Raw genomic sequence first — 23,905 nt, 5'->3', positions numbered from 1 at the left:
AGACATTCAAACTCAATTTTTCACAAATCCACACATTTCATGTGACCATACATTTCCCGTGTTAAATCAGTTAGGGTATGTACTTTAGTTCCATATGAGGTTGTTTCAAAATAATAGAGCTAAGAGACAGATTATTTCAGTTTTTATTTACGATATCAGATTTTCAGTGGGTCAAAAGTTTGCATGTACCTTGTTAGTACTTTTAATTGCTTAACTTGAATCAAATGCTTGGGGTAGCCTTCAACCAGCTTCTCACAATACTTTGCTGGAACCTTTGCTCATGCCCCCTGACAGAAGTGGTGTAATTCAGTCAGGATTGTGGGCCTCCTTGCTCACACATGCTTTTTCAGTTCAGTTCACAACTTTCTATGAGATATAGGTCAGGGCTTTGTGATGGCCCTCCAATACTTTCACTTTGTTTTTGTTACAACTTTGAAGGTATATTTAGGATCACTGTCCTGCTGGAAGAACCAGTTGTGACTAAGATCTAATTTTCTGGCTAAAGTCTTGAGGTGTTGCTTCACTATTTCTAGATAATCTTCCCTCCTCATGACATCATCAATTTTGTGAAGTGCACCAGTCCCTTTTCGAGCAAAACACCCCCACATGATGCTGCCACCCCCATGCTTTACAGGTGGGATGGTGTTCATTGAATTAAATCACAATTTTTTTCATAGTGCTGAACATTATGGCCAAACAATTTAAGTTTTGTCAGTAAAAAGGTTGGGTCTTCTTCCTGGTAATCACCTGCAAACTTTATGAGAGTTTGAAGTAGGGGATTCTTCCTTGTGTAAAAGCTTTTCAGGTCATATCAATGTAGGACTCAATTGTAGGACTTAATGGTGGTTGTACATGTTTGCTACCTGATGCCTCCAACTCCTTCACCAGTTCCTTTTGTATTATCTTGGGGTTCAGTTGAATCTTTCACACCAAAGTCTGTTTATCCCTGGGATCTAATTTGTACTTCCTTTGTATATGTGGTCCCAATAGTTTAATATTTGCATACAATTGCTTGTACAGATGCCTGGGGTACCTTAAGTTGTTTGGAAATAACATAATTCCTGTATATATGACTTTGTTATATAGACAAAATTGTTTCTAAACAACTTAAGGTACCCCAGGCATCTGTACAAGCAATTGTATGCAAATATTAAAATATTGGGACCACATAGTCATTGCAGCATTCAGAAAGGAAGTACAAAGTAGCTATATAGAGAGGGACATGGTGGCTTAGTGGTTAGCACATTTGCCTCACACCTCCAGGGCTGGGGGCTCAATTCCCGCCTCTGCCTTGCGTGCACAGAGCCCGCATGTTCTCCCCATGCTTTGGGGGTTTCCTGTGGGTATTCCAGTTTCCTCCCCCAGTCTGACGACATGCACTTGTGGCTGGTTGGCATCTCGAAATTGTCCATCGTGAGTGATTGTGTGCATGATTACTGCCCTGTGATGAGTTGGCACCCCATTCAGGGTTCTTTTAATTCTTTTAATTCTAATATATATATATATATATATATAATGTTGTTTTTTTTTTTAATAATTTGTAACTATGAAAAGTAGTGCCAACATCAGTGGTCATAAACTAGAGAGCAAATTTCCAATACATTGGGTAATATAAAAGGAATTATTAATTCATCCATTTACCCATCATTAATTCTAAAATTAATCATAAACTAATAAAATTACTAATTTTGCCCAGTGCTAATTAACTCATGGCATGCATTCATTTTATCAATTCTGTAGATATATGTTTGTGTTATATTTTATATTAGTATTTTTTTGTATATTTTGTGTTGTAATTTGCCAAAATGTAGTACATAAGTCATGCATTCCATTTATTCTGTGACTAAAAAAAAGCCATACACATCTTTTTTGTGAAAAAGATACAAAAGATTAATTTTTATCATGTGGCAAAGAAAGTGAGAAAAGTAAACCTATATGTTTAATAAAAAAACAAGTGAACCTTTGATTTTCGTGTGTATAAAATTGTTAGAAAGGACTTTCTGTTAACAGAGCTCCTTGTCTCCATATTTGTATAACATCAACAGGTCTAAAGAATAGCATACAGTCTTAAAGGAAGAGTGAATTAGCTCTTATGAGATCTGGGGCTTACTTGTGTGTGATGGGCATGTGATAAAATACCAGAAAGTGGGTAGTACTATGGAAAGTTTCGTGTGAATGAACTCAATAGAGGAAGACATTTGTCTGGGGTCTTTAACCACAGCATCCTGAGCACACTGCTTCTTGTCTGCAGCTCAGGGTTCGACTTACTGTGCTTGTTGAAAGAGAGTGTTAATGCATTTGTGTGCCTTTCCAGGCAAAGAATGTAGATTTCCTGAATAGTGTGGTCAAAACATTGAAAAGCGGCGAAGATTGCTAGAGGTTTGGTTGGCCCACAGCAGTAAGCAATGACAGCAGCACTTGTTGAAAGTGTATATACAGATTGTTGGACACCGGAGAGGGATATGAATGCTTTCTTCTGAAGTTTATGTGCCGTCAGGGGTTTCAGAGTCACTTAGGAACCAGGATATGGCACCTCTCCCAGCACGAAGCACATTCTGATCTAATTGAAGTGCAGGTTTAATCGAGATATAGTAAATAAACATTCATAAGCCTTATGACATAAAGCTAAACAAAAGCATTTTGTTATCCATAAACCCAGTTCAGTGAATGTACCAGCAAAATCAGCTGTGTTAATATTCCTTGTGCTGATGTTCCACAGGAATCAGTGTTTGGGCCTCTATATCTCCAATAAACATCATAAAACAGGTCCTTAATGTGAGAACTACAGGCAACTGCACAACTAGAGCAAAAATGATTGTATGACATAAAAAAAATTCACAGACTGATTCAAATTTGTCACTCACAAAATGAGGAACTACTTGACTTTCCTGAAAATATATCATTAACCTCAAAAATATGTGGCAAAAATATTGATACCCCCTAAAGAATATTTGGAATAAATGCAAACAAATTGTCAAGGCTCTGTGGGGGACAAGCAGAGAACATTTAACAAAACAAGACAGATGGTTGTTGAGTAGATAAAATTGGGTAGATATATATTGTTGGGTAATGGATATAAAAATACACAATCAATAAAAATATTAATTAAGAAGAATCAGGACAGTTTATAAAACTGCTCACAAAGGCTGTAACAGTTGAGAATTTGCTAGATTTTAAATGCATTATCCTATTGAGAGAGGCAAAAAAACACCCCCAAAGACCCTCACAGTTTCAGAATTGCAAGTGCCTCCTCCGTAACAACAAGCTGTTTGGCAGGGTTTCATGAAAGAAGACTTTCTGAGAGCAGCCCACAAAATACAGCACCTTCACCAAGCATCTCTGGAACTGCAGCTGATGGTCATATAAGACCAACTGTATACCCAATGTAAAATATGGTGATGGTTCATTAATGCCTTGGGGCTGTTTTGCAGTTGTTGATTGCGTCATTCATTTTGATATTTTAGCCTAAAAATAGACCACTGTTCTTACATATAGTATCTTATCTCAATAGATGTACATTTTGCACCATTTCACATACTTCCTTCATTCATATTACTTATTACATCTTTTTGCACAGCTCAGTGATCTTTACAATCATCCTACTCATTACTTGCACCACACTGTATGCTTTTTTTATATTGCGCAATTCGCAGTACTCATTCCACGTGCAATCTCAGCTTGTGCAATACTTGTTTTTGTCAAGGACATAAAATAACAGCATAAGGACAGAGTTTATGTCAGGGGTGTGCATAAGAATTTCATTGCTTCTCTTATACTCTGTGTTCCGGAAACATATGGCAATAAAGTGAAGTTTGAACCTGGTCGCCTCTGCCAGGAGGTTAAGAAGAAGATCAGTGCTTTGCAATGACCACCTAAGTCTTCAGATTTGAACCCTACTGAAAACCTGTGGTCTGAACTAATTGTGAACTAACTAACCATGAGATTGGTGTGGATAGCTAAAGATAGCTGTGGATGGTCTTCCTTGAATAGCCTAAAGACTGCACTTGCCAAAAACAGTCTACATTCAAGTCTCAATCACTTAATAGTAGAAGAGAAATGACATATAATTGCGCTATCTGGTGTCGCCCAGATGGAGATGGATTCCTTTTCGAGTCAGGTTCCTCTCAAGGTTTCTTCATCTTGTCATCTCAGGGAGTTTTTCCTTGCCACCGTCACCTCTGGCTTGCTCATTAGAGATAATCTTAAAATGTATATAGAGTTTCTGTAAAGCTGCTTTATGATCATGTCCATTGTTAAACATGAATTGAATTGAATTGAACTGAAGTTCACATGAGTAAAACTTTAAAACATTGTTGAAATGTTATGCATTGAGAAGTGGACCAAGATCCTCTACAAGTGTTGCCAACCTTGTTAGTGCAGTTATTCTTTCCATGTGAGGCTTCACTACATATTGATGCAAATAAGTCTGACGCAGTGTTTTGCAGGGAAAAAAGTACTCTTTAAGGAAACTACTTATTTTTTTTTAATGAAATGCAAATACTGTAGATAATACAACATCCCCATTTCAGTTATGCAATCTTGTTTTTTTTATCATTTTTCCTGAGGCTGTTGGTCCTTTTTTAGAAGTAAATAAAATAATAATGGTGGCACAGCGGTGTAGCAGACAGTGTCGCTGCCTTACAGCCCCAGGTTTTGATCCTGAGCTTGGGTTTCTGTCTGTGTGGAATTCTGCAGACTGACAAACAGATTGGGTCAGCGGCAGAAGTGTTATAGTTGCTGGACCAGTCTGTGGTGGTGAAGCAGGACTCTACAGAGACCGAAAGAATAAAGTCGCAAATATAGGTGATGAAGATGAACTGCCTCTGCAGGGTTGCTGGGTTTACTCTGTGAGAGGATGATGAGCTCAACAATCAATGAGAGCCTTAGAGTAGAGACACTGCTCTGCCGAATTGAGAGAAGCCATTTGAGGTGGTTCAGGTACCTTACAACAATGTCCCCAGGTCAGCTCGTTGTAGAGCTGTATCAGGCATATTCCACTGGACAGAGACCTCTCCTCCTGGAGAGACTATAGCTCACTGGTGGCTTTGGAACATCTGGTGATCCCCCAGGAGGAGCTGGAATCTGTGGCTGGGAATAGAGAAGTCTGACCTGACTGACTGAAGACTGACTGAACTTCTCAGTCTGTTGCCATGATGACCCCAACAGGAAATGAATGAATGATCAGGAACATTTCTGATCAGAAATATCAATCCAAGATGGACATCAGCAAACTTCTCATATCCTTCATTTTCCAAATACCAGTCAAGCCACATCCCTTACCTTACTACTACTATTTTATTTATATAGAATCAATAATCAATTATTTTATATTTTAAATTCAACTCAAACATTCTTTACAAAATATATTTATATACTGTATCTTCGATCATTTCTTCGTAATCGTAAAACCACACATACGGTTGCAACTGGTGCGCATATATATATATATATATATACTGTGCACAGATCATAAGGCACAAGCGCTTAGAGTTGACTGCAGGAATTTAAACCACCAACAAATACTACAGAATAGTCACTTGCTCATCTATTACTCAATCAATCACAGAACTGAAAACTGAAAGGTTAGTAGTTACAGGAAAACATTTGGTTGACACTTCCTCAGCAGTCATCATCTTACAGCAAAGGATTCCAGTAAAAGTAATTCAAGGAAAAACAGAAAGTTTAACTAATATGTCTGTCTGTCTGTCTGTCTCTCTCTCTCACACACACGCACGCACACACACACACACACATTTATCTCTCTCTCTCTCTCTCTCTCTCTCTCTCACACACACACACACATTTATCTCTCTCTCTCTCTCTCTCTCACACACACACACACACACACACACACACACACACACACATTTATCTAAGCTAAAACACACGTTTTGCATAGAATAAGAAGACTCGATCTCTGATCCATTTTTGCCTCTGAGTGCTTATTACAAAATTCAAAAGTAACCTCCTGTTCTTCATACCACGTTACATTATAAGTGTGTATTTATGATATGAAATTCTCCAGCTTGGCCTGACTGCAGATAATTTGGAGTTCATTTGTAAATTTAATAATTTAATAAATTCTGTATTCAGTCCAGGATGATGATCTGATGGTTAAGTAGCCATTAAAAGACCTCTCTGTCTACCATTATATGCAGCAGAGAACATGATTTGAATTAACCATTAAAGAAGTTGATTTGAAGTTATAAACAAACTGGTTTGTCACATTTACTGTAATACCCACAGACACTGTTTGGAGGAAAGAACCACAAAACCTACTCTTGTCCAGTGTGTTTCTGCGTGTGTTTCTCTGTGTGTGTGTGTGTGTGTGTGTGTGAGAGAGAGAGAGAGAGAGAGAGAGAGAGACAATGACATGCCCAAAGCAGAGAATAGCTCAGCATAAGCTATATAATTATGTCCACATGTTTATGCCAAGTTGTGTGGAAGGTACCGTACTTTCCATGTCTTGCAGATTAGCTCTGATAGGCTGCCCATTTGGAGGAAGAGAGAGTTCTCTTTTCACATGAACACTCAAATTAAGGGGGAGTGTCTGTGTTCGGTATACTCTGTGTGCGTGAGATACAGGACAGAGTTTCAGGTGTACTGTACTGTATTCATTCCAAAACAAAGTCTCTGGTCCTTTCTGTATATATATTTAAATGCAGTGTTTATTTCTGATGATCCAGTATAAGATCTTGGTACAGGTTAAGTTCATCAACAAATGTTTCGAATATTTAAAGCAAAGTTTCAATCAGTTAGTGATACGAACATTTTTGACCGGTTACAGGTGGTATTTCGGGCCAGCACGCATATACTTATGACAACATTTCCATAGTCTTTCGATCTGCATGCAGTTTCACTTTTTATTTCTAGAAGTATTTCTTACCTCTTAAAAAATTTCTGATACTTGAAATAAAATGACAGATTGACTTAGTCAAAAAAGTCCAAAAGTCTGTACTAGCCTTTGCACCATATTTTTTCATGCAATACAGAGGCACCAGTGTGAGATCTGAAAGGTTAATGCAGTACCTTCAGCCGACTCTGGACTCCTGCAGGTCCTCTTTATTCCCCTTTCTTCTCAGATCCTTTGGAATCACCCCCTTTTCTGTCCTTTATAGTGCCCCTGCAGGCTTTTTTTTTTGCTCTTGTAGCATAGGCTCCTTTTACACCTGGTATTAACATGCGTCTCGCGTGATCAGCTCACAAGTGGTTAGCGCTAAGTACAAGAGCACACGGGGTCATGTGTGACTTGGAGACACATTGTGATCTGTTTACTCAAACCACATACATGGGGAAGTGATCGGGGACGTGTGTACCTATTGTATGTACACCTATTTGTAGTGTAAACACTAATATGTCTCAACATTGAAGGACCACCTAGTCACCAGTGTTACCAGGTTTTCATGCACAAAAGAGCTACTTAAAAAGCCTAACCACACTGTTTTGTCTGATATACACGAGAGGGTTTTATTTATCCATTTTTGTCCACATGTTGAGCATTTTAGAAACATTATATTTATTAAATCTCTCTTACCGTTCTCAGTATGAGCTCTGTTGTTAATGTATGAACGTATATATCTGATTGAGACAGTTTAACCTACGTATTCTCATAATTATTCTAACAATTTAACAACTTTTAGCACTATTTTGGGAAATTGTGTGTTTTAATGGTACTTCATTAAGAAATGCAGTATGACTTCACATTTTGAATATTACATTTGCACTGATGATCCTGATGTTTTACAATAAAATAGTATATAAGGTTTGGAAATGGGTATATTTTCGTTTGGCAGTGTATATTCAGCCATCAGATGGTACTTTTATAGGAAACCTGCTTACACCAATGGATAATATTGATCAAGGAAACGCTGTGTAGGATCTTGTTACAGCTACAGACTATTAAAAGTGAAATGTGTCTCTGCAATAATGTGCAGTGTAGTTCATTAGAGGTGTGTGTGAGACCAGCAGGCTATGTAGGTGTATGTGGGTGTGTGTAAGAGCTGTAGGCCTACTGTAACTCAAACTGTGACTCCAACTCACGTTTTTACACATTTTTCTCTTCTCTTTCAGTCAACAGCTCCTTTCAGTTTGCGAGCATCGGTTTCATGGTTTAATCCGCAGCCTAAATACCGTCCGATGGCTTAATGTATACACTTAGGCCCAGATGCGTAGCTACGAGAGAAGATTTCTACTTTGAGCCCCACTGAAACAGCCTATTTTCCTGTTCCAAATGCTTATTCGTGGAACATAACACTCAGACAACGCAGCATATTATATATATATATATATATATATATATATATATATATATATATATATATATATATATATATATAAAATATGCTGCGTTGTCTGAGTGTTATATATATATATATATATATATATCTTTTATATATATCTCGTTATATATATATCTTTTACGGACGTCATTACAGTGCAATTACTGTAACTGTTATTTGACATTGAAGAACGTTTTGCGCCGTCATTGTGCTGTAATGATGTTCATAAAAGGTCTATGGAGCCATCATTACGATTAACCACCATCAAATGAATGCATCCCTTAGTTTGTTTAATTACATCTTATTGGCTACCAGCTCCTATGGGAAGAAACATTATTAGCCAATCAGAATCATGCATTTTTACCTGTTTCTGTTTGAAAGTCAGCAGTACTGTGAGCTCAGGGATATCGAGGTGACAGAAGTATAGAGGTCAGGTTTTATGAGCTAAATCATTTATTTAAATCATTCTCAATGGTATTTTATGGCATTGCTTAATATAGCAAGATTGGTTGATTGTAGATACCCTAAATGATTAAATAACACATCTGTGTGATCACTGCTCCCACTACTTTCTGCCAGGCACCCAAAATGCACGAGCGCTTAGCACTTATCACTATAACCGTACAGATCACTTCATGATTTTATTTAGTATGTTTCCTCATTCCACGCTGAAATTCATTCCTGGTTAGGTTACTTCTTAGGCTTATTCATTTGAGTATAATTAGGCTTACAGTATTAGACCAGAAGGGTTTAGACTGCTGTGTTGTTTTTGACAAGTGGTCAGTGAGGACGCATTCGAGACGCATGAAAAGACCAGGTATGAGGCTATCCGTCTCAACTGACCACGTGAGATCCGATCACTTGAGACACACGGCGTCATAACAAGCACATCCACAGTGTCTAAGGCACTGTCAGTAAATATGCCAAAAAAAGTCATCTAAAGTTCTGGAGATGTGTTTTGATTTGTCTTGAACTGTTTAACCTTCTTGTTACGCTGATAGATGTCGGATCAGATGGTTGATGTTATATTAACACAACTGTTTAAGAGTTTAACTCAGAAGAATGCAGCCTCATTTCTATAACGTCTGCCCTGTACTTATCTTTCTTGGGTTTACATTATACTATCTTTTTATTTGCATGGATGTTGTTTGCAATTTCAGTGATTTGTGTTTGTGTGTGTGTGTAGAGGTGCCCTACTATAATTAATGCAAAAAAATGTATATATATATACAAATTCTACTCTGAATAAAAACTGCCATAAACCTAAATGCTTGCCTCAGGTTCATTATTTCTCCTCAGAGCAATTACAGCAGGAATACAAGTACACCTTTTGATGCTTTTCGTGAAGTAGATTTACAGAGCACTCTCTTAGGTTATGATGGTGTAGGAATGGTGTAGCCAGAGCGCACATATATATATATATATATATATATATATATATATATATATATATATATATATATATATATAAAATTTTCTTCAACAATAAACATGTATTTTAAATTCAAAATTACGTATAAAAGGGCTTCTTTAAATTAGACGCAAGTTAGTCGTTTTTAGAAAGATGAAAAAGAAGCTTTTATTTACAGCAGTATTGCACAAGTTCAGCACAGCAAGGTTTCAGTGCAACAACAAAATGTCAAAAAAAAAAAAAAAAAAAAAAGAACCAAAGAAAAATGTTTTGCTACAAACGTACTGGGTCTGCGAGGTGGATCAGTTAATTTGCAGGTAATGCGACTGAATCTATGAAAAAAATCCAGTGAACTGGAATGCAGATCGGCTTGAAGTTTATCTTCTGTGAAAACGTTTGTCCTGGGGGAAAAAAAGGGCATGAAATCTATGACATTTCCAATACCGGGAGTTTGATTCTATACCAATCTTCATATGATTGTGCATACGTAATGCATAAATATTGAAGAACACAATGCAAATGTCAACATTTACATACAGTACGTTGAAACACGTTCTTTGGTTTGAGTGGTAAACCTGAAACGATCAAGGCAAGCTAAAAAAAAAAAGCTTGTTGTCATTTTGACAAGAAATTCAATTTTGAATGAAAGAAATGATGAAAATGTGACAGAAACGATGCCCATAATTGCATTTTAACAAGTGGATTGTGGGTGTCTTTAATATCTGCCAATTCCTCTGGGTGTCATTTGTCATCAGTTAACATATCTAACACAGTTAACATATTAGTTGTTAAGTGCCAAGAATGTAAGTGTAGAATATGACCCATCTTTTGGAATGCTAAATGCAATACTGGGAAAATGGCAATGCATAAAAAAGGTTAGGGTAGAGCCATGGACTGGATCATGAAGAAAGCCCATTTTGTTTAAAACTCCACAGGTATAAATCCCCTGAGTCACTGAAGCTATTTTTATAACACCATTACATCACTTTTCTTGAATCCAGACTCGGCGATTAAGGCTGTTCTTGGTCAAAAGTCAGCAAGAAACAAAACCTCACTTGAAAATCCCCTGAATAGCTTTAATCTCACACACGCAATTAAAAGTGGACACCACCACCCACGATGAAATGCCCAATACAACCACAGCTGACCAACCGCACGTGTATTATTAAACCTTTCACTCATGAAATTACACCATGGGCCAAATTTAAAACAATTAAAATCATCTGTTAAAAATAAAATTTCATCCAAATCACTTTAACGTGGAAACCGGTGTGTCTCGTCTGTCCTTAGAAATTCCAGTCGCTCACTTTCATTCATTTTCACAAAAGCAAAAAAAGACGGCCTTGTGAGGGTTTGTGTTGTATTTCGTCAGTATTAAATCACTTGGCCTCAAAACATGAAAGGGCATGAAGCCAAGGCTGACGTTTCTCTGGCAAATAACAGTGTGAAAATCGCACGTGTACTACGGGTTGGCTGTCCCTCAGGTTTCTGAAAAGCCAAAAGGCGAAATTAACAAGTCGCTGAATGTCTGGCCTGGTGTGTTTCTGTAGCTCTCATACGCTGTTCACAACCGGTTGGAGATTTCCTTGTTTCCACCAAGATCTTCAGGCAATACATGATTAATCAAATAATTCTGTGTAACTATTATGTGTAGACTATTCGAACAGAAGTGCAAATTTTGAGTTAATAAAGAAGGGCAGGCAGAACTGCAACATTACCGCTAACTAATCCACTTCCATTAAAAACAATACAAAACACAACTTAAATACAACAGTGGCAAATAAATACAGAACACAGGCAAGTTATTAAAGGAATACATAGTTAAAATTAAAATAACCAAAAAAAAAAAAAAAAACAGCAAACAGGCACTGAAAGGGAAAGATTAGAGCACTGAGGCCACGAAGGCACGTTTTCAACACGTCTTCGCTTGGCGAAAAACGGAAAAACTCCAGAGACAGACAGAGGCCTTCTTGACCCAGTGTTTTAATGGCTCAGCTTTCCATATTTATGCAGGAAACATAGCTGTCTATGACTCCAGGTTACATCCCAGAATTTCCCACCCAATTCCAGGCATCCAGATCCAAATTCCTCTCCGGACAGGGAATGTCAACGTCAGCGTGCAGTTGAAAGAGGAACAGATACTCTCATAGTGAGATAGAGGCAGAGAGAGAGAGAGAGAGAGAGAGAGAGAGAGAGAGAGAGCAAGCACAGTTTCTGATGTTGTGTATTTACATATCTACATTCAGGTGCTACTTGTCTGCTGGGTGTTCTGTGTGTCCATCATCTTTGTCTCAGGAGGAACTGTAATAGCCGTCCAATCAGGAGCCCCACCCACAACATGATGGCGGGCTCGTTCTGGGCCTGCTGAGGGGCTGCGCCACCATTTCTTTCTGCCTGTTGAGAGGAAAAACATTTGTGTGAGCGTGTGAATACTGTGATTCATTAAATCACTCACAGAAATTCTTCTGGAATGGCTGAAGTTCAAGATGCGCCTTTCCGCCAAGTGAAGACAGTGAGTAATGAACGGTTTTGGGATTTCTCAGAGGGCTTCTTTGTGTATTACAGCCTTCTGTGATATCAATCACAGGTCAATGCTGTGGTCAATGCTGTGATAATGATTATGAAAGTACATATTGTGTAGCTTTATTAAAAATACATAGTTTTAATCCTTCAAACCATGAGAAATAAACAACAAAATCACTTCAGACACACACCTGTTAAACCCTTAGTAATACATGCATGCCCGCACACACACACACACACACACACACACAACACACACACACACACACACACACACACACACACACAGTATACCATTGATGTGAACTGCAATCACATCCTCCAAGGATTAAGAACATTTCACATCCTACCAACACCATTTTCACTGCTCTACTTGTCCATGATGAGGAGGTTTCAGGCTTAGACTAAATCGGTCAGAATTAAAGTTGACTTGACGGTGGAGTGGCTGTCGCTTTATGTCCCAGGGCCCCCTCATGTCCGTGTTACCTTCTGACTATCCCTTTTAGTTACTGCTATCATAGATAGTCCCTGCTTGCACAATGTACATCATCATAAACCATTACAATGCAAGAGCATACCTAATAATAGGTGTTCTATTATTCTTCAACCCATTTTCTCTAGCAACATATGCTAATCCCGAGTTACCACTGATCCTGACCCCTTCTGCTCTCCGGACCTGCCTGCTCCATCCTGATGCCCCACATTTGCTTGGAGCTTTCTTCACCTGAAAATCACTCGCTGCAGCTGAGGATGGCCCAACGTGGAATACCTAAAGACCTCCATGAGATGACTGTGGATGGTACCACACAGACACTTCCTTGGATAGTCTAAAGACTGCAATTGCTAAGAGCAGTTTACGCTCAAGTCTCCATCACTGAACAGTTAATAACTTCAGTCATGATCCAACAGACTTGCTAGGGTTAAAACTCTAATGATGCTCATACTCCAGTTCCTGTTAACACACTTAGCACTATTTGACTATAGTATAGAGTTATAGAAGAGAAATTATTTATGATCACACTATCCGGTGTCACGCAGAAGACGATGGGTTCCCTTTTGAGTCTGGTCCCACTCAAGGCTTGTCCTCTCAGGGAGTTTTTCCTTGCCACCATTACTTCTGGCTTGCTCATTAGCGATAAATTTAAAAGTTTAATGTTGATTTTATATCCGGATTTCTGTAAAGCTGCTTTGTGACGATGCCTGTTGTTAAAAGTGCTATATAAATAAAATTGAATTGAGTTGAATTGAAATCACAGCACTAGCTTCTAGTTTCATGGCATTCTCCCACTCAGGGCTCTTGTGATCACGATCAGCTAGCAGTGTTTCAGCTAATAAAACGGAGTCTCATTGTTAAAGACAGCTTGGCTTTTGTGAGATCTGGCAGCATTCAGGCTGAATCAGGTGGCCTCTTCTAGCCCTTGCTTTTGGCGTACTTTCACACCGAGCACACACAGTGACCCCGATAAGAACAGGGCATTTCCCCCTGGGGACTCTTGGCAGGAACCAGCGAGGAAACACACTCCAGAATGAAAAAAGGAAAAGAAAAAAACCTTTTCCTGTACCGAATAAAAGAAGGATGAAAAACACCATGCTCGAGAGGGCTGCCTCTACTTCACCTCCAGGATAAGAATCGTTTGCCTCAGGCTAATAAGGTCAGCTATAAGAGCTAACAATCAAGGACGAATAATAAAAAGAATTAGATCTGGATTAAGGCAGGTGCAAAAGCCTGGAGAGGAAAAAACAGGAAAGCAAGAGGATACTGACTTGCAGCATGTGGTCTGAATTAGCCTCGATTATTCCTCTTGGCTAAAAAGCGATTTTTAATAAACAAATACAGCGGGTGAAAAATAAGAGGGGGGTTTGATTCAGAAAAAAAGGCCAGCCAAAAACCACAACATGCCCAAGAAGTGATTGTGTGCTCAGCCAGAGGAAACAGGTGAGGAGGAAGTGGAGTAAAATGGAGGGACATTTAACCCTGTGGTGTGGCACAGAGACAGAGGGAGCGAGTAAGAGAGTGAGTGAACCGCATCAATAGCGTGAATGACTGTGTATGCCAAAGGAACAGTTTAAGTTTTAACACATCACTCAATGTCAGTCGGGTCGCGCTGGATTACTGAGATGCAGTGCCAAGTCACACATCGCTTTCAGTCAATGGCTTTCAACCCGGATTTACCATCAAACAACCAAGAAACACAGAAATAAGCACACACGTGTAGACTTTTGGAGTAAAAGCTACACCTAGCATGCCAGCATGAGCTATATGAAGCCATTCTATTTTGCTCTACTCTCATGTTACCACTCAAAAACTACCGAGATCCAATGAACAATACACAACCAAACAAAACTGCACAACTCCATTCGCTTTCTTTTACTATTATACACATGCAAACATTTGCATACATTTGGGTGTATTTTGGTAAGTAACGTCTCAGCTCAATCTGTTCAATCTGCTCTTCTGCTGAGACAGCATGCAGTCCCAGTTCAGAGCCAAATGACAGCGGGAGCATCCCTTTAATCAACTCCAATTAACTTCCATACCACTGTGTACACAAGAGACAAAGAATCACAGCTCTAGTGAAAGACCGCTTCTTTTTGAGCCTCAGTATACGTACACGGCGCATATCTAGACCGTATGTGATCAGATCATCGCCATGGTTCTTACGAATAACTGCAATACAATACTAAAATAAAAACAGTGGAGTGCAGAGAGAGAGAGAGAGAGAGAGAGAGAGAGAGAAAGGGAGCGATAAAGAAGAAAATAGTGGTTAAGCGTGTCAGAGTCACTCACTCACAGTCATTTCTCAGAGAAAACTGGAAGCTGGTGAGCGAGACCACATGGAAGAAAAGCAGAGAAGCCACAAGCACACAAAGCCAGAGAACTGCAAAAACACTCAGCTCAGACCAGCTAACTGCCACGGTATGGATGAAATGACACTTTTTCTAATCTATTCAGAGATTTATTAAGGCTGTTTTAGCAGAAACAGCTTACTTTGTTCAAAAAAAAAGTTAGTGCATTTAAATTATCCCTTATCCCTGGAAAATGTTAGCTTATTATTCAGTTATTCAGATTTATTTTATTTGATAGCTGCTATGAATTATTTTTTGTTTTTTTAAATCCTTTTTTTTTAGTGGCATGCTTATGAGAGTGAAGTAATTCTGGGAGTAATTATACACAATTTAATATGATACTTAACCTGTAAAATCTATTTGTTGACTTTACTCAACTGCCTTGTCTACAGTCGTTTAAGCTGTTGGGATTGGCAATGGCTGATTTACGCTCCATTAACTGGTACAAATTACAGCAATAATTTACGACCAACTCCAATTAATTAAACCATATCTCCAAAATCTGAGTAAATTCATGACGCCAATAGCAGAGAAAATGCATCAATAACACCGTACGTATAATTCCTTTATCTTAAACACCATAATGACAGCATGATCGTTACACTTATAGATAATGTACAGATAATAACAGCTATTTTCTTGATGGACTGTCTAATACTTTGCTTTAACCTTGATAAATGTAAATCTCCTCACACTTGTAAATTATTACGTGTCTTGCCAGAGACAGAGTGCTAGTTATGCACTGCCAAACGACATGTTCGAACATAAATGCCTTCACCCATCATATCATCCCCTGAGAGGTGGCCGCCTGAATACAGAAACGTCCACGGGCACAAAGGAAGACGCTGTTCTGCTTCTCAGGGGGGGAAAAAAGATGTGCAACAAAAAAGCACTGATGCACATCACTGACAAAAGTCAACCGTGTGACTAGTGGGATGCAGACGACAGAGTGGGCTTGAACAGTGCCACCAACTCTGAGGCCACACATCTGCTCTGCATTAGTGCTTAGCTTTCTTATTATACTGCAGTGTTTCACAGCTCACACTGCTACCTCTCAGTTAAGCTGGATGAAATGTGAAGTAGGAGTCCAGGAGGAATTCTGAAATAGAGCCGTGAATAATACAGCGCCGTCGCAAAATGGGCTCCAAGCAAAAATGTGTCCTATCTTCTCTTTTGAATTCAAGCTGAATTCATAATAGGTCAATGGTAAAGTAATATTTGCGTGACACTTGGTGTAGCAATTGAGTGGTGAAGGAGGCCATCATGGTCTCACGACTGTGTGGGTGTAAAATTTTCGCATGAGCACACTCCTATGAAGAGACAGTTAAAAATCAGTGAAAAGGAAAGTGGTAGCAGTTATAGACTTCATTACGATTTCATTCTAATTATCCTGTAAATTATGAACAGCATTGATTTATTTAGTGTGGCCATGGTACACATCTCTTCTGTTCATTGCTTTGCTTGTCATGGGAACACATGGATGAAGGTACCAAAGAAAGCTCTGAATGTAGGTCAAGTGACATTTATCCCAAAACAAAGCAAGGCAGTGACATCACACACATGGGAGAAGAAAAATGAACTAAACAGGAGGTTTAAAAAAAAAAAATCCATACCCATCCATTTTAAACTTGAGTGGACAGCTCGATTCTGACCCTGACTAAGAGCAGATCTTAGCTGAGACTCGAGTGCGTCTGCATGGCGCTGAGCAGAATGACCAAGTGGATAATTAGAGCCTAGAATCTAACCACAGGGTAAACATTATAAAGTCAACTCGTCCCGGTCGCATACAAACCCTGCCATGCAACACGCTCAGCCTCCACTAACTAGCGACTACTACCTCCTCTGCACAACAGAAGTTGTAACATGTTATTGTGGCTGTTAAGTTAGCTCTGAGATGACAAAAAAAAACAAACGAAAAGATCAAAATATTCCTTGCCTTCTATGGAGCCATGTTCTAACACACATCAGGTAATGCATTTAAAGCCTAGGAATGTAATGCTCTCTTAAAGATGACAGATATGCACAAAAACCACTAATGTCCACCAGAGATCGGTCTGCGACGGAGATGTAATCATAACAAACATCCCTACTTGAAGCTATAATATGGAGGATAGAGCATGAGAACCAGGCAGACTGTCACAAAGGATTCTTTAATGATTAATGTTAGGTTAAGAAAATAAAGCAAAAAATAATATTTAAAAAAAAACATTATTTTTTTCGCCATCTAAACAGTTCATTAAAAAATGTAAGCTAGGGCCGATTTCAGTCTGAAGAGCAAATCCAAAGCTGAGATCTTTATTGAAATTCAGGCAAGCACACAGTCCGTATACGCACACCAGAAAGGTCGCTGAATTCTGTAACTACAAGCTTCATCACAAGCTTGTTTTCAGATAACCCTTCTCTGAAAGGGAAACCGTCTGTTCTACAAAAAGAACTTTTTAAGATAGCGATAGTGGAAAGCAAAAGAAAAAGATATGTTTTGCAGAACATCGTACGTGGGACACATGACACTGCACCTGTTCTGCTTTCTGGCATATGACATCGTTCTCTTACCGACATCTCAGCCACTTCTACATGGAGGTAAAGGAAAACACATCCAAAATAAAACAACTCTGATAAAGGCTGTCTCTGAGTCAGAATATTAGTCACAGTTTCAATAGCTTGTAGTCACGCTGGTGCTTCCTGCTCATCAAGATATCTGTGTGATACTTAGAGGAATGTGTCAGAATGCTAATATAGTTAACAACACAGCAAAGCTATTACAGTATGACATCTACACACGTATAGAAGTGTATATAGCTAAAGAGCGTTAAATCATCGGTATGTTAATACTTTAGTTTAATATAATGAAGTAACCTTTTAAATCCATCACTTCACAGCTTGTCTTCCACTACGCTTCAGAGTGTAAGTGTGTTACAGACACGTGACAGCAATGCAATGTTATGATGAGGTCTGAAACATAAACACAAATTGAACCTCTAAGCCATTTTCAATCACCCTCTTTTTTTTTTTTAATCCCTGGAACAGTAATTCATCTATTTTACAGAGCTAAACAAGTTTGAAACAATGATGAATAGGAGAGAGATCAGCTCATGTGAGATAAGTTGCTATTTGCATAAAGAGCTCAGGGTCTGGCCAACATGAAAGCATGTGATGTGGACGAGTATGAAGACATGCGCGCAGTACAATGCTGTATTAGCATCTGACATAAAGCGAATGGATTCTGGATTAAATATTGATACGACTCAGAAAATCTGACTTACGTGGCCCAAAAAGAAGCCACTGTCATCCAACATGTCTGGAAAACGAGTCTAATGCAGACGGTATGGAAAAAAAATGGAGATAAAAAAACACAACTATATTATGTTTTATGCACTGTGTATATGTATAATAAATGCATAATAAGTGTCTCATCTGATGCTTATTTAGAGTCGAGAAAGCATAATAGAAAATTATAAAGAGGTCTGTGTTATATATAGAATCCTAAAATGAAACAAGGTTTCCCTTTCGGCGAAGGTTTCAAGCAGAGCCGCTTTACAAGAACTAGTAACCTTCCAAAGAACCCTTGAGAAATTTCTATTTCTAACAGCGTACTGCATGACTCATGAGAGGCGGTTCCTTAGGCGAGGACCTTGATATCTGACTGTAAATGAAGTGATGCAACGTTCAGACATGCAGTCAAAAAAAAAAACCCCACGCAAATCCTTAATGTAAAGGAAAGTAAACGCTTCTCAAGTTAGAACCCTTCTCTCTTTTCCTGCAGCGGCAGAGGAAATCTCAAACGCTTTCAAGACCTCCTCATAATGATCTCAGATAGAATAAATGTATTCTTCAGATAGGTTCGACCAAACAGCCTGTTATTAAACACACACACACAACTATATGCTTCTCACCTCATGAAAATAAAGCTGATTAAATTCATCGCCGATGCGCCGCAACTCTTGCGCAACGTACGACTCCGGTTGCATGTCCCCCGCAGATGCCGCTCCGTGGGGTGGATAGTGGTTATGGAGAGCAGGCCATAATTCTAGGAAAAGATAAACAAAGAAACAAGGAAAGATAAATTATGTGTGTGCCATGCCACTGGAAAAAAAAAACACCAGAAAATCCTTTATTTTTTTTAAAAAATCAGGTAGATACAGTAATAGTACAATGAAAAAAATAGCAAAGTAATACAGAAAGAGTTATTTTATATTCATTCACGTCATCAATTCAGCACTGCTGCTCATGAACACATGACTCGGTCGGAATATTTTCTGTAGCGAGATCTCAAACGTCACGTAACGCAACTTGCCTTCTTCCTGTTGTCGTTATCTTATTTCTGGTTCCCGTCTTTCTGTAACAAATCACAATTCGCCCCTCTCTGGACGGCTTCAATCCTAAGAAGCTTTTTAGCCGCCGTGCCTTAAAAGATTTTGAAAAGCATATACGATCAGAGCGCGTGAGCTTTAGGACAACGGTTTGAACAAGTGAGATAACTCAGCGCTGAAACTCTAAGACCTGCAGTAAATCTGAGTTGTGGTCAGAATACACTGGAGAGAATACCGAGGCTAAGTGCTAATAATACAACCACAATCTGGCTGAAGGTGCACTGATTCTCCAGCTATGACTCAAGCGAGAACCAGTTTTACTGTTATTTCTCATGCCCAATCATATTACGACCATATGCTACTCATTTCCACACATCAGATTCGTTGAGGCTTTCACTATAAAATAGCCAAAAAAACTCACTCATGATATTACTCAATTACATTCACCACTTTTACAAGCTCGGCCACGGGCCAATGACAGCAGTACTGACGGGTAATGATATAGTGTTTGTTTGTTTACACGCGAACTGTCACTGTGGTCGGATGGATCTGCGATTGTGCTCTGTTTTGACTTACACACTAACATGATACAGTCGGTTTCTCTGTGTCAAACGTATCACAACGTATGCCAGAGCGCTCTCTATTTCATCTCAGCTGCCAGCACTGCTAATACAACTGGCATCCTGACAGGTTCACAGTTACAGGGTCGTCCGAGTGACACGAGGATTTTCGATACGTCTCGAGAAGCGAAACGCAGCCAAGTTTGTGTTCTGATCCAATGACAAAGTGCTACAACGACGCCAAACAAAACAAGCGAATACTGATGGGGTAACCCTGCTTCATACGAGACAGAAGAAATCCCTGATAAGTCAGTGTTGCGTTTGCTTCTCCGTTAAGAGCGGCTTCTTGGAGACAGGTCACTCGCAAGGCACTCCAGGAACATGATTTATCACAGGCTCGCATCTCCTGCTTCTCTATAGCAGAGAATAGGGATGGTTAGATCTCGTGTCTGGGCTTCACAAAAGACTATTTTGACTGCCAGAGGATAGAGCTCCCGCTCTGGCTGGTCGCCTGAAGCCTCTGCGGCAGTACGCAGAAATAAAGAGACGACAAGCAAATCAGCTCACTCCATCACTTCCATTGTGAGGAGACGCGCACTCTAAACATGGGGGCTGCCCTCGGTGCAAAGACAAAAAAAAAGGTTTCCTGTGGGTATGTGAAAAGGTACACGGACCTCCCAACTCAAACGGATGTTCATGCACATGCAAGCAGAGTCACATGTCTAAACACAGGTTCAAAGATTCAGAAAGAAATGTGACGAATATCAACTTTGGAACACACACACACACACACACACACACACACTTGTTGGACATCATCCAATAAGTAATGATTGTTTGTTTAATAACTTTGAGTACAACAAAAGATTACAAATAATGTTTAGTATTAGTGTAAGCAACAGGCTATAATTTGCAACACAACAACACAACAACTCTTTCTACAATTACAGAAAACTACACTTTATCATGCACATTTTGCAAAAAGTTCTAAAAGCTTAGACACAACATCATGCATGGAAAAGTTCTGAAGACTAATATTTGTTTTTTTTTTTTAAAGTTCTCAGACACATGCAGCACGTGAGCACTCACAGCTCAGGAGTCGTTATGAATGAGAGACACGGCTGTGAGAGCAGAACGCGGAGAAGTTCATATCAGCATGCAATCCCAGCACTTGGATAGCTTTTACACACACTCGGGGAGGAAGGGAAAAGGGGGGGTGGAATCAAGCTTACCGTGAGCGCGCGCGTCGCCTCGCGCTTCGGAAATGCGCTGCAGGGCGTGAGTTATCACTTGACTAGACGGACTCGGGGTCTGAGTGGCCGTGCTATGGGTGATTAGTGGAGAGCTCGGCTCACTGTCGAACGAAAAATATCCACTCGACGACCTGGAGAGGGTTCGGAACACAGGCGACCTGGACTGGTAAGCCACGCGGCTATTGGGCACCGCCGCGATCCCTCCCCTAAATAACACTTCCAGCTCGCTCGGCTGAGGCAGAGGCTGAGGCTGAGGGCTCTCACACGGCTCGGCCCGGGAGGCGCTCTCTCCGCATTGCCCCTGCTCCTTTAAGAAGGCTGCGCCATCAGCCCGGTATTGCCGTCTGCAGGATAAAATAAAACAGCAGGAATTACCGTTTCGGGCATGCCGAGAAAAGTGTGGCTAAAAATGTGCAACTCCTTTTAATTGCGCACGCGACAACTTGTTGTAGTCTCAAATCTAAGACAGATCCAGATTCTGTTTGGCTGTTTGGCTGGGTTTTTTTTGGTTTTTTTGCTTCCCCGCTATGTTTACTACGCCAGGTTTGGGATGGCCGGGTCACGCGCGGCAGAAGCTCCGGTCAAACTGCGTCACAAGTCAACTTCATTCCGAGCCAACTTCCTATTTTTCTGCCTTCGACGCTCGAGACACAGCGGCTTCTTCACGTGAAATGAATGTTAAAGCGTCGGCGAGGCTACAAAAAAAAAAAACCATCAACAACGCGAGCTTGTGCAATTAAAAAGTCACACGTCCACCAAGCAGACAGTGTGTACCGCGTTTACAAATCCTGTCTCGTGCAGAGGAAACTGAACGCACTGTGGCGTAGAGTCGTAACTACCGCGCGCGACTGCATGTGCCAAAGCGCCGCTGCTGTCGGCTTCTTGTTGTTGTTGTTGTTGTTGTTGTTGTGTTCCCGTGCCAGCATTTCGAAACAATGTCATTACATGGATTAACTCACGGGTAATGTAGTGTACAGCTGACTCCACACTGCCGACTGTTCCGAGCTGCTGTAAACATTAGGAGAGCCGTGTCTGTATGTGTGTGTGTGCGTGTGTGTATGAGTGTGTGTGTGTGTGCGTGTGAGAGAGAGAGAGAGCGTCAAACGGAAACGCGTGTCCTCGGCATCACAAACGATTGGATTACCGCTCAGTTGACTGGCAGTCAAAAAGCCAAACACACACATAGACACATTAAAAAAAAAAAAAAATCCACAAATAAAGTTTTGTGGAAAGAGGAGCTCCTCCTAGTGGCTTAAGCTTGAGCAGAAAAATATTCAGCATCCAAAAACTAGCCCGAACAAACCATGGATAGATAGCACGAGATCAATAAGTTCTACATCACGGTGGATATTTTGTCTCGTATGTGTGTGTTATGTGTGTGTGTGTGTTTTAGGTATATATTGGAGTTGTTTTTATGAATGAATAAACGCTGTCTCGGAGTCTTAGGAAGGAAAAAAAAAAAGCTCCAGTTGTTTGGAGTTGATTCGTGAATCCCGACTGCTTTGATCCAGCGCTCGTGCGCGTGCAACAGCGAGCAAAACAACAACAAACAGGTGCTCGCCTGGGTTTTCCACAACACAGCTAAATAATTCAGCATGCTCAAGCAGCACACCAACAACGACTTGGCTTGTTTTTTTTAATCTTCATGTTCGACTTTACTTGCAAGACGAGCGTTATGGTGCGGGGGGAAAAAAAACCCGCGCGGCATTGTCGGCTTATTTCTTTCTGTATAAATAGATTACATTAAATCTCCTAAGTAATTATAATTCACGTCTTCTTCTTCTTCTTCTTCTTTTCTTTTCTTTTTTTTTTGAAATCAGAAGCAATACTAACTTCAGTGCATTTAATAATCCATGAGTAGAAATGACTTGTACGCCAAACTATTGCAAACTCCCCTCCTTTTATTTGAGTCATTTCGAGCTTCTTGGGACTGCTAGAGGAGAAAAAAAAAAGATCTCCGACTTAAAGACAGATTGTGAGCAAAAGTAAACTCATGCACATGTTAAAAAAAAAAAAAGAAAAGAAAGAAAGATAAAAAAAAAAAAAAGGTGGAATTCCGGACGCAATCTTGTGCGCGAGCCACTCACCTGGACATGGTGCTGGAGCATACGGCTTAGAAGATCAAGGAGAGAAGAAAAAGCAGCGGCGGCGGCGGCGACCAAGAAGACGACGAGCAGAGAGCATGCGACAACAGCAATCCAGCGTTTACAAAAGAAAACAGAAGCGAGAAGAAAAGAAGTTGCATTTAGATGTTCTCTGATTGGAGGCAGCTCAGTAGAACACCAAGTTCCGAGTTGTCCTGAGAGCAGGAGGAAGGAAAAGAAGAAGAAAAAAAAAAAACCCAGGAAGAAAGAAAAAGCTCTTCCAGTTCCAGCGCTGTCGATGAGAAGCGTCGCGGTGTTTGTTTTCGACTCTTTTGTTTGCGGGCGCTCCGAGAGAAGCGCTCTCCTTTTTTTTTTTTTTTTTTTTTTTTTTTCTCTGTACTTCCTCAGAGCGACTCCGAGCGCGCGCACGCGGCTGTGTGGCAGCTCGCCGTTACGGTCACGCAGTAAAGCGCTCTATGGCCCCGCCCCTCACAGAGGGTGGGGTCTGTAACATAACACAAATGCAGCACAGGAGGCAACCTTGGATCACTTAGAACTGTATGCATACCGTATCATTTATGTGCATGATAGATTTTAAGCTGTATAATGGGAAAGAAAAGAGAAAAAAGAATGAAGGA

The 23,905-nt window shown here is 40.0% G+C and overlaps 1 protein-coding gene across 2 annotated transcripts; it reads right to left on the bottom strand.

Annotated features, from left to right (window-relative positions):
* Window positions 1-9,832: 9,832 nt before the first annotated feature.
* Window positions 9,833-23,712, bottom strand: bcl2l11 (BCL2 like 11). 2 transcript variants are annotated; one of them, XM_034303014.2, is made up of 4 exons: window positions 23,271-23,712; window positions 21,163-21,527; window positions 18,954-19,087; window positions 9,833-12,084 (listed from the first exon to the last, which is right to left on the bottom strand). In XM_034303014.2, exons 1-4 carry the CDS (start codon window positions 23,276-23,278, stop codon window positions 11,971-11,973), a joined length of 621 nt encoding a protein of 206 aa, XP_034158905.2. In that variant the 5' UTR covers window positions 23,279-23,712; the 3' UTR covers window positions 9,833-11,970. The 2 variants fall into 2 exon arrangements, with proteins under 2 accessions (XP_034158905.2, XP_034158904.2); XM_034303013.2 differs by lacking the exon at window positions 23,271-23,712 and adding an exon at window positions 22,143-23,212.
* Between the last annotated feature and the right edge of the window lie 193 nt (window positions 23,713-23,905).

This window comes from Pangasianodon hypophthalmus, chromosome 3 (genome assembly GCF_027358585.1).
Source record: "Pangasianodon hypophthalmus isolate fPanHyp1 chromosome 3, fPanHyp1.pri, whole genome shotgun sequence".
Taxonomy (NCBI): domain Eukaryota; kingdom Metazoa; phylum Chordata; class Actinopteri; order Siluriformes; family Pangasiidae; genus Pangasianodon; species Pangasianodon hypophthalmus.
This window is presented reverse-complemented; position numbering and strand designations above follow the sequence as displayed.